Consider the following 12,363-nt stretch of genomic DNA (forward strand, 5'->3'; position numbering starts at 1 on the left):
TAGATTAGTCATCAATAGGCACCATTTTCGAGATAAGTAGACTCAGGGGTAGAATATAAAGGTTTCTCAAAGATTTGCCACTGCGCGACCCGCGTCGGCTATGTCTATGTTCGCATCACCCTCTCTTTGTCGGCGTTCCAAGCGCTCACGTATCTAGTTTTCTTCCCTTCCGCTCTCCCGTGGTGACGGTATATAAACAAACCAGAAAGACAAGTTGCCGTTCTCCATTTTGAATTTCACTTCTCTTCTGTCGTCGTAATGGAGAGGCCGCGTATATTCCGGACTCCGAGGAGCAACGCACCTATGAAGAGCGACGGCGAGGAAAGATGCGAGAGTGCAATCGACGCCGGCGGGCCGCAAACACCAATTGTCCACCGATGAAGACAATAAGTGTGTTCGCACCTTTGTTCAAAATTCTGTGTCATGTATGTGTCGTGTGCTAAACAGTTTCGCTGGCCATCCACCTTCATTATATTATATTATAGGGTAGAGAAGCCGCTTGCGTTCCCTAATGTAAACCTCTCTAATGACCAAACCCCGTGCAGCGGTGGTGACCAGAGGCGCAGCGTCGTAACGACAGCGTCTCAAAATACTAGCTTTCACTATACGGAAGAATGCGAGAATGCCTTCGCGATTAGTTCCCAAAGAAAGATAAACGCTTTAATATCACGAAACTATGGTGTTGCGCTGCTGAGCACGAGGTCACGTGTTCAATATCGGCCGCGGCGGCCGCATTTTGATGGGGGAGGGGGGGGGGGGGGGATGCGAAACTGTTCGTGTACTTAGACACAGGAACACGTAAAAGAACCCCTAGTATGATCAACGTTAATCCGGAGTCCCCCATTACGGCGTGCCTCCTATCAGATCGTGCTTTGAGCACGTGAAACCCCAGAATCTAACGAATTTACAGCGAAGCTGTTAGCCTCTAGTTGGTATATAGGCATTTTTCATGGGCCCGTTGTGTGCTCCCCCCAAAACAGTACCGCGACCTATACTCCATCTCGCAAGCTCGTTGCTGAACTGCCGATGGTACGAGGCGCACACAGGCAATAAATACCCTGCAACCTTAATTCGCTACCCCGCTCTAGCATGGTACGTGATGACGGTAGAGAGCAAACGCCAACTAGACGCCGAGCGGACGCTGTGGCCCAGGTGAAGATTTGTAAGGGCGTTCGCCCGTACTTCTTGCTAAGAAGACTGCAAGGTAACTGCAGGGAAAGCGTACAGGTAAAACGAAGCCCTACTGTCGCATGCATGTAAACGCGGCTTATGGTTACGGCGTCAAATCATTTTTCGCGTCAATCCGCCAACCATGGAGCATGTAACAGGATGGCAAACAGACGCTGAGCAGACGACGCGGCGCGGATGTGCACATCTCGAGCCGCATTCGGCCTTCCTATTTTCACAGAATTCGTGTAGTTTCGACAGTGCTGCAACCGGCTTGTGAGATGGAGCTCAAACGACAGCTGGAAAAGAGCTTTGTCATTGAGTTTCCGCGCAACAGAAATATGTTTTCTGGTATATTCGAATTACAGACCGAAGCTGTCATGTCTCCAGCTTGTGTGTAAGCCGCACTTTACGAATTGACTGGCGCAGTTTACTTGGAAAATTTCAATCAGTTCAATAAGGCACTTGCGCGTGGCGGAGGGTCTAGAAGAATCAGGATGTATGCTGCACTTCCGCACACGCTGCGTGCGCGCGTGAAGTACGTCGCTGGTGGTGGTGGTGATGCTTGTCTAACGTCGGCAACAGCTTGCTGTACATCCTACTTTCACAGGATGAAATGGAGGCGGATTTCTTTTAAAGTATATTATTTGTGTATTCGTTTCGTTCTTGTTTGTTACTGCAGTAACCCACTCGTGCAATATCCCAAATGCGCAACTTAATCACGCATATCAAGGGAAATTTACTCCTTATGCGCAGGTTACCGCTCTGGACACTCGAATGATACCAATAACGTCACCGTGATTTAAAATGCTCTAGTGATAAAATTTTGGTCCAGTAAAAAAAAAAACGCGGACATTTCATTCTTTTTCTTTTTTTTACATCGGACACTTTTTTTTCTTTTTTTTTTCAAGAAAGCCTACAAAAGTTACTGGAATCACGTCACCACAAATTATTTGACGGCCCAAGCGGACATCATCTGCAAGGCAAATCCAAGCAATCCATTCACTAAACAGAGATAGAAGAACTTCATTTATTTCCGGCAGATTGCTGGGCTGGGTTCCCACCTAGGAGCCAGCGGAGAGACCGTGTTTCCCGGCACTAAACAAAGCTAAATACATTCACTAAGCAAAACTAAATACATTCATTATACTTCTGCTTTAAAATTTACGGCACATGTCTAAACTGTAAAATGGAATGGAATCATCGTTAAAGTCGTGTTCCATGTTTACACATTTCAAAACCTCTATGTAAACCGAAATGACTTGCATCAAATTACTCGTTCAATTTACCCGATTACGCACGCAGTACTGCGCATTGCGGCTCGCAGTGCGACACCCCTGTGGCCTATAGTGGTGGCGTAGAAGGTGTAACGGCGCGTCTGGCTCCTGCTGCTGAAGTGACTATGAGTTCAATCGGCAGTTGCGCACTTCGCCTGTCCGGGGTGGCTATTATGTAAGAGACCACCTAGTGGACTGGCCATTTCGGCCGTTGCTGATTGGCTGGAGCTGCACGAGTGAGGAGGAGACAGGTGTCCCTCCAGCCGGTTTCCTTCTCGCACGTACAGCTGCAGCCAATCAGCGACAGCCGAAATGGGCAGTCCACTTGGTGGACTCTTACGTAGTAGCCACCCCGGTTAATATCGTGGGAAGAAGTAAGTGCGACGGCACATTCATTTTACGCTATGTGCCTTTACGTCACACAGTGGCTGGGTGGAAAGCGCTTTAGAACGAAAAGCTTTGTGGTTTCCGCTCCAGAACCATAGGGCTTCTGAAGGGTGCGAGAAGTGCCTTATACAGCTGTATGTATGACTTGCTTGGATTTGCATAAATTTGCGAAGAATATTTTTTAACGCAGTACAATAAGTGCTGACATTACATCATTGTATAGGAAACTACGCGTTTTTCTGTTCATTTTTTCAGTGCTAAGAGAAAAAAAGAAAGAAGAAAAAAAAACGCTTTGAAAGACACACTGAGACCGGATTTATAGAGCTTTGTCTCCGCTTTTGAAATTGCATTGTCTAAGCACCAGATTCACGCGGAGCCAGAGTCAACGACTGTCGAGATTGGAGAGTGTCCGCGCAGCAGCAACTCTGCGAGACATTTAAATGCCCAACATTGGTTGCAGCCGTGGGAGCTATTCATACAGCTCTCTCGAAGAGATCATATGCAGAGGCATTACATGCCAGAAGAAGACCGGAAAATAAAAGCAGGAAGTGTAGACGGCTGTGTATTGCATTTACGTAAGTATCAAATTCGCGTTACACTTCGCCACGCCGAAGAAGACTGAGCTAGAGCGCTGCAGCACTTTATAAGTACTGCAGTGTATAAGCATGCACGAAAGCAAAAATCAATCAGACGTTTATTCCATGTTGTGTTGCCTCTCCTCACACTTTCGTCGTACTCTCCTCCCTCCACTTTTCTCCTAATGCTTCCACTGCGCCCATCCTCCTCGCGCTCTCTTCGCTCTTGCCGTCTTTCATCCTCCGCTACGCTCCGTGTTTGCTCTTTCATGCTTCGCTGCGCTCATTCGTTCGGTTACGCCGAGGGACGTCGAGGCGCGCCGACGGTCAACGCAGGAACGGGGAAGCTACGCTCTAAAAAAGAAACTAGGAGCAAGGAACCAGGCAAACGTCTAAGCAGTAGGCGTTGTGCGTGGAACATAACGCATGTAAAGTTTGCTAAACAGATAATGCTCGTGGTGCATTATCTGTTTAATTATTGTTTGTGCATTATTTGTGTTTGTGCATTGTGTATTGTGCATTGTGTTTGTGTATTGTTTGTGCATTGTGCATTATTGTTTAATGATATGTATAGGAAATGAACAAAAATACAGAAATTAGAGACAGAGTCGCGAAAAGGAACGCAACAGGCGCTATTTATGAGTACACACTAGTAAATAGCGTCTCCCGAACAACCCTTCACAACTTTCGGCATCCCAGTCACATGCCAATCGATCCTTTTCTATAGAATGAAGTTTATTCTGTAAATCAAGTTATTTCCTGAACAGAGGTTACTGCTCACAGAAGCACGGCAGCAATGCCTCTGAACGATGGGCATTTCAAAGGATAAAAGGCTGCGTTTTCCCCAGGAGGCTACAAATACGCGAGGGGACTCAAATTCAAATGCGCACGCCGGGCGCACGGCAGGAATGCAGAGCCCGGCAATGAACTGCACCTCACGTCGCCGCTCTAGCTTCCAAAAAGGCCATCGCAAAATGTATTCGCATCCTACAGTGACGCCACGGGATGAAGCTCGGCTGCGTCGTTCCATTCAATACGCATTGCTCCGTCCTGCAGCTGTCGCATTCCTCGTGCCGCTCACTGTGCGCGACGTTGATATTGCGACAGACTTCCGCGCATGACAGATTCGGCCCCGTTGGCAAGGGCGCGTCTGCTTTGCATTTTCGCACTTCCAGGGTCGCTCTCTAAACTCGATTCAGGTTCTTTTACTTGCAGCAACAGAATCGATACACATAGATTCAAGCAAGCACAGACGCACACACGCAAGCACACACACACAACACACACCACACACACACACACACACACGCACGCACCACACACACACGCACACACACACACACACACACACACACACACACACACACACACACACACACACACACACACACACACACACACACACACACACGTACGCACTGTAGAAAGTCACTTGGAGAAGTGTCTTAAGTTGCACCCGAAACCCAGCGCGTTCTCACGCCGCCTTGAGCCCGTCGCTTCTTCCTTGCCGAAAGCAGCTCATTTGGTGGGAACGCAAAGTGACAGCAACCTCAAAGACAGCACCGCCAATGCAAACAACAGTGTCGAAAACAGCAATAGCGACGAGTACTTTCGGTGTTAGAACTCGGGGTATAGTATCAGTGCGACGCTAAAGGAGTAATACCAGTGTCGGACGAGCACTTTCGACCGCGACTGAGCCCGGTCAAGATTGGATATTTTTGTCGCGATCTACGATGATCGCTGCTATACACGGGCAAACAATCTGGATAGAGTGGGGTTACAACTGCGGCACCAGGATAAGTCCAAAGAATTTGTCTAATATGCAATTTATATCGTAGTGCAGACGTCAGCCTTCTATCTCAACGAAGAAACTCGATCGCGATGCGCGAATCGCGCTTGACTGGGCATGGATCGAGCACAGTCGCCATGGAAAGGGCGCATACAGCAGCACTTGCTCCTGATCGAGCGCAATCCGAATCGGAAACGAATACGATCGTGCCCGTACGTACACCAATATTATTTTCTTCGTACTTGCGTGCCACAAAAGCGCAGCTCGAGGTGCCGAATCGACTTTTTTCTCGAATATTCTTTTTTAACATGAAATGCTTTTAGCTCCCGTTGTCGGCGACCTTCAAGTGACCTTGAGCCAAAAGCCAGAGCCGTTATCATGGCATCGTTGCGAGAAGATCCGGGCAACCAGTCAAATATTTAGAAAATGCGGCCTCTTGCCCCCAACCCTTTGTACAGGACCGCATTACATATGCTAGTTACGGCCCCATGAAGTTACAAAAAATATTGCTTCCGAGTCCTTCCTAATGTTTGTTCACAATATCACTGAAGCTGTAACTTCTAGTACGCTGAAGTTTTATTTGTCTTTTCCAATAGCGACGTTCAAAAGGCAGATACATGGCACCATACACTTGATTGTCATCTTTTGTCGCTGAGACAGGGTTGCCTGCGTTCTTTCCAACGCCAGTCGTCTGTACTTTCGCGGCCCTTGTTTAACGCGACAGCGTTAAGGGTCCCGTGTCGCAGAAAATCCGGCATCGGCGTCGTTGTCGGCGTGGGCGCGCCAGTGTCGGTGGCTGCGAAAATCGTCCCGAACCACCCCGACCGCACAGGCCCTCCGCGTGGCGCAAGGCGTTGGTGAACAAAATTGAATTTATCAAAGTCCGTCAGAAAAGTAATAGAGTACGACTTAACTACAGCCTAAAAGACATGACAGCGTCGGATTGTAATTTGAATGTACGAGAAAACATAATTCTTTTACGAGGACACTCACACACAAAGCCCTTTTTCAGCATTAACTACCATACCAACAGCGGCGCGCCCGAGTAGGTTACTTGCAAAAACACCATTCAGATGACGCTCGCCTCCTCGGCAGCGTAGGGTCCTTGCGGCAACGTAAAAGCGAAGGTGGAGAAAAAAGAAAGCTGCCGTTTCCGGGAAGCCCGACAAGCATTCAGGGATCTTTGAATGATATCGCCTTCCACTAGCAAGGGCGAAGCTTAAGCGTCCTCCAAATTTTTTGGGCCGACTCCTTCGAGACGGCGCTGCCGGCCGGGCGCTGCCAGGCCGGCAGCGTACGGCGCGCCGCGAATGCTTGCGTGCTGTGGTGTGGTGCGTATGCTGGGGTGGGGTGGGGTGGGGTGAGGTGGGGTGAGGTGTGCCCCTGTGAACATGCACTATACCAATTTAAAGATTGTTGCTAGTATCACCTCCAATCAATCTGCTTTGCCGGTAGCCATTTCATGCTTACATCTACTATCGATTGGGGGAGCTAGCATTTCTTTTTTTTTTACATTTCTGCTACGCAAACAAGACTTCACTGCGGTCGGCTGCATTTTAGCAATTGCAACATATGTGACATATCCAATAAAGGCAATGATTGAAAAGTTCATAATTAAATATTTTTATATAGTCACCTGGACACTGCGACTTGTCGCGCTCAAGCCATGGTAGTGAAGTGGCTATGGTATACCGCTGATAGGCTGGAGGTCGCGGGTTCGATCCCAACCACGGTGGCCGTATTATGATGGGCCAAAATGCAAAAAAAAAATTAAGACTCGTGTACTTAGATATCATCATCATCAGTCTATATCTATGTCCACTGCAGGACGCAGGCCTCTCCCGGTGATCTCCAATTACCCCTGTCTTGCGCTAGCTGATTCCCAATTTGTACCTGCAAATTTCGTAACTTCATCACCCCATCTGGTTTTCTGCCGACCTCGACTGCGCTTCCCTTCTCTTGGTATCCATTCTGTAACTTCTCTTGGTATCCATTCTGGTCCACCGGTTATCAATCCTACGCATTACATGGCCTGCCCAGCTCCACTTCTTCCGCTTAATGTCAACTAGGATATCGGCTATCACCGTTTGCTCTCTGATCCACACAGCCTCAGCACGGCACAGACTACCCAGTCACCCAGGTAAGCGAGAAGTACCCGGAAAGTACGGGAAGTGTCCTAAATGCTAATCGCACTAAAAATAGAGGGTGTTATTAAGTCACTCAGGAAACAAGCGAGGTCTACAGCCTTCGCTACGTTGTGCGGGCTTGTTTATACGCAGCGCAGGATGTCATTTTTTGTCTTTGCCGATGTGTTCTCACCGTTGCCAAAGAGTGCGGCATTCGCTCTGCATTCACTCGGCATTCGTCGCTTTACAGCGACGAAGAAAAGCCGACGTCCGAGAGTTTCTGCGAAATCAGCAGCCAAGCTCTCGAAAAAGTAGTCTCCAGGCGCTACGCAATAGAGTCCCGCTGTCACCCAAACGTTTGTAGACAGCTGCGTGCCGTCATCCGCACGATTTTAATGCGAAACGGACACTATTCAGCCAATCGGGAACCGGTCTTGTGCGCTAACGACTTCCCAAACTCGGTCCCCGGTTACAGAGCGCAGCGAACTTACTAACTTCAGAACGCGCAGGTTTGGAGCCAAAACCCATTAGAGCTGTCCTTAAACATTACCTGACACCATTTTACACTGCCAAGGCCGTAGCGACTACAAATAGTGTAAACTCTACGTTTCCGGTATACCTCACGTTAGCGGTGCGGAATACTCTGGTCCTGACGTTTGCCTATTTTCGCACATTTCATGCAGTTAGGAACGACGTGTGCAAAATGTTTAACACCATTATTCACCGAAGAGGTGGAACATTTGTCAGCCCCTTTGCGGCAAACCACACGTCTCTTGCATTTGACTCCACTTTCTGCACTATACAGTACACGAAGATGGCCTGCAAAAGAGGACAAAGCGCGCGTAACGACCATGCATTCAGGCACTTACAGAATCCAACCGAATGCCCTGCTAAATTCTATATTTTCGTTTTTTTTTTGTACTCTTAAATTAATTATTACTCATTCACTATGACTTTCCTGATTTTATTATAACAGATAATTCTACGCCTATTGAGCACTAATTCCATAGATATTCGGAAATTTACGTTCCATATTAATTTATAATAATCCACCCATTTCTTGGCCTGTCCCCCATCGTGGGTAGGAGCCACAGACGTGATAGGCAGCAACAACAGGCCCGAGGCTTCGGAACGCCACGTTAGAATGGCCACCCAACTCGTGCGAGACCAATCTCGTTTCCAGCCAGCTTAACGTAACGGCGTCCTGGTCATCGGTCCTCAAGATTATGCGTGCTTCAAGAGGAAAGAGACGAGGACAATACCGCCGCCTTTCGTGCAAGACGCGATCGAGAACCTTGCTTTGCCGGATGCCGCTTCGGAGAGACAGGCTTAGCGCCGTGGCGAAAGAACTGTGGCCGAGCGAGAGCCGCGGGTCTCCGCCCCGGATGATCGAGCGAACCGAAGCCCAGCCAGTTCCTGCTGCAGGTCACGGCTTCCGTCATCGCCGAGAGACGAGCTGCACTCGCAAGCTCACGCGAGAGACAGCTGGAAAGGACGCTGTGGAACTGTGCCGGGCGAGGTGGTCGAAGAGGATGACGCAGAAGGAACCCATGGCGGCATAAAGTCCAAAGCGTCATAAATACGCGGCAAGGGATAGACATCCTTGCGCGTGATTTTGTTGAAGTGTCGGTAATCGACACAAAAGCGTAGCAATGTGGGTGCATTTGCAACTTGAGAAGTCCACCGAGTGTACAGGTGACTTCCAACAGACCGCGCATCAAGTTAACGTGTTGACGCAGCCGGTCCTTTATACGTCGGCCTGTTTGGCCGGTGTAGCCTCTACTGCACGATAGTGGCATGCGATAGACAACTTCACTTGTGCAATAGTTCTATACGTACTTTCATTGCTTGTTTCGTTTCACGGGGATTTATGCATCCTTTTCATTTTTACGCGCCCACACAACGAACCAAAGCTTGTTACGTGCCGAGCAAATTAGCCTCACGTCGCCTTTTCCTACGATTCTTGCTAGGCAGTGAGACACTTCATGAACTTAAGGTATCTCGGCAACTCTTTGCTACGTCGGTCGCCAGAGGTTCATTCCGGTGCACGTTCTTTTCGCAATTCAACGAGAAGCGACTCCCCTACGCTTGCAAGCAAGATTTGCTAAAGGTCAGCGGCTCTGAGACATTAAACTTGGCTGCAGAAGGTCCTTTCTATCGAGCTCCGGGTAAAATATCGAAATCGTTGCTTCCATGCATACTTTTGCGACTCCTCGTTTCATAAGCTTAGAGGGTGTCGAATTGAAGGGCAGCGGGTTTTTCTTTTTTCTTTATTTTTTTTTTTTTTTTTTTTTGAGGGCGCGGTGCATACTGCCTGTATACGTGGTCGGGCGTAAAAACCATCTCTAAATCCAAAACATTTCGGGGTAGCTTGCACTAGTGGCGCAAGGCTTAAGACGCAGCTGAGCTGATCGGTTCATAGCTGGTCCTGGCTAAACGAAGAGATGCTAAGTTATGCGAAGTAATGCCAAGTGATGCTGAGTTATACGAAGTGTATAAGTGTATAAGCATTTGCTCGTGGTCCGTGGCATCGGGGAACGCCTCGCGAAGCACTTGCAGTCCAAGCTCACGTAGGGCAAGTGGGGCGAAGGCTATGCAAAGTGCACGGGCGGCGCGCAGCAGATGACACGCCGGGATGACGTCATGGCGCATGCGCAGTAGCGCGCAGCTGGTGGGAGCTCGGCAGAGCGCCACCAGAGGCGCCTGTTGCAGTCATGGACACCGCGAGCGTTCGGCACTAATGCGGGGAAACGTAGAAGCGCGGATAGCGTCGGCAGCACCTCTGCGCTTTGCCTCGTTGGTGCTGCCACAATTTGCTTCTCTCTCTCGCTCTCATTTTCTCTTTCTCCCTGCCGAGCATAGCGCGCGACGCTCCGCGAGGTGGTTGCTAGGCAACGCAGTGGCAGGCGGCACACATTACGGCCGGCTTAAACAGCTCCGCTGTTAAAATCACAAAGATAAGGCCATGCTGATAATTACCGCAGGGCAATTCACTGAGACTTAGGACATCCTTAAAACGCCAGGTACACAGTGTTCACGAAGCAGGTGCTTGGAGTGGAACCAGTGGGCCTCTTCGATTATCCGTTCCTGGCAGTCCCGGACTGCCCGAGTCGGTGCTTTCAGCCAATGAGCGTTGTGTATGCAGTCTTTCGGACAGTCCGGGACTGTCAGAGTCGGATAATCGAAGAGGCCCAGTGTTCACCGACTACGTACCCACATCAAAGACAGGTGGGTTACTTAACCATGCCCGTCAGCGTACTCAATGACTTGAGAACTTTCTAATAAGTGTCCTACTTCTAGATGCACCGTTCTCTATCCTACACACTATCTGCCTAATGCGACGGTACCGAAGCGATGGAGAAGGAATCGGCAAGTGAATAAAGTTGGAAGAGTAACGTCATCAAGATGCCTCTCCATCATTACATTATTGCTCGCTATATGGCTGCATTGCTTGATTGCTAATCGCATTAATGTCGACAGTCATCATGATATGAGTTCTCCGAAAATTAAAAAAAAGAATAATTTTAGGTTTCGTTCCTCAGTGAAAAAAAGATCGTAATTCACGTTCTGGTGTGGTAAAAAATAATGCGCTTTTTTTCGGTTCAGCTCTAGTTCGATACTCTGCCTGTGACTTATTCTTTATATGTGTAAATATTAAGTTATTCCAATTCCCATCGGAAACCTCACAATCTCATTAATTTCAGGCGATAGCCTTGGAAGAAACCTTACCGATCTTATTCACCGTGGTCCACGGAGCTCAAGTCGTCGCCCGGGTTTTTTATCTGAACGCTGCGCGATAAGGCGGCTCGCTCTGGCACATCTCCAGCTACCCATGCGGCGTATCTCGACTCTACCATTATCTATATCGCAATCGCTTGATAGATTCGCCTCGACGGCTTCGCTCGCTTCCCCTTGTTCTCTCTAGAGATTAACTTTCTCTTTTCCGCGAACAGCCGAACAGAAACTGCGACTACGAGACAGAGTCCCTCGAACATGTCCTAGAGGATATTCTTTATAGCCGTCGCCATTTTCGTCAAAACTTTCCACGAAGCTCGACAGACGGCTCTGGCTGTCTGCTTTTTTGTGTCGCCATGCCAGGCGACACCGGGAACGGCATACGGAGGCTGCATACCGACGTTGCTGCAGACGGCATCCAACAAAGAAGGCTCGCTCGTCGCTGGCTCCATCGCACGAATCGCGCGTTTTCCTCAGCCGGAAACGCGAGAAAGCGGACGTCGGTGAAATGTCGTTCAAGGTCAGACCCGCCGTACGCGAGGACTGCGCCGCCATACTGGGCCTGATCCGCGAGTTGGCCGACTACGAGCGGATGCTGGATCAAGTCAGGTCGACCGCCACCGACCTCGAAGAGCACCTCTACTCGGACGACAACGAACTGCGCTGGGCTTCTGCCAACGTAGCCACGACGGCGGCGGGCGACGGCGAGTGTGACGGCGAGCACGTGATCGGCTTCGTTCTCTACTTCTTCGTTTTCGACCCGCTGACTCTCGAGCGCGTGGCGTACATGGAGGACCTGTACGTGCAGCCCGTGCACCGAGGTCGGGGCGTCGGCCTGGCGCTGTGGCGCTCTGTGGCGGAGCACGGTCTCCGGCGCTCGTGCGAGGTGCTCAACTTCGAGGTGCTCGACTGGAACGCGCCGTCGCTGGAGTTCTACGCCAAGCGGGGCGCCACCAACATCACGCGCTCGCGAGGTTACCAGCACCTCAGGTTCTCCGCTAGTCCCTGCGGTTCTTTTCTAAGCGCTCGGGATGGTTCGCGCTGAAAGTGCGATTCGTGTTGCTGCAGGTGTTTCTTGGCGAACCATCTTTCGTAGCTGCTTTAAAGTGTGCTCCCGAGACTCCCACTTTATATATAGCTCACTAAGCGCCACGTTGGCCCAGTGGCCCTTGCAGAAATTTCTGTGAGCAAAGTTCCGGGTTCGATTATGGTCACGACAGTTGCATTCCTACTGGCCGAAATAGAAATGTTCTCGTGCACTTACTTATCTTTGGGTGCCTACGTTGTTACTTATGAACGGGAAAAAA

The 12,363-nt window shown here is 49.6% G+C and overlaps 1 protein-coding gene across 1 annotated transcript in view; it reads left to right on the top strand.

Moving 5' to 3' along the window:
* Positions 1 to 12,363, top strand: part of LOC119444147 (diamine acetyltransferase 1) — a 478,089-nt gene extending 465,726 nt beyond the window's left edge. Inside the window, exon 2 of the mRNA XM_037708609.2 lies at positions 11,381 to 12,363. Coding sequence (XP_037564537.1) covers positions 11,565 to 12,101 — 537 coding nt within the window. The 5' untranslated portion in view covers positions 11,381 to 11,564 and the 3' untranslated portion in view covers positions 12,102 to 12,363. The remainder of the gene's footprint in view (positions 1 to 11,380) is intronic.

Source organism: Dermacentor silvarum, chromosome 3 (genome assembly GCF_013339745.2).
Source record: "Dermacentor silvarum isolate Dsil-2018 chromosome 3, BIME_Dsil_1.4, whole genome shotgun sequence".
Taxonomy (NCBI): domain Eukaryota; kingdom Metazoa; phylum Arthropoda; class Arachnida; order Ixodida; family Ixodidae; genus Dermacentor; species Dermacentor silvarum.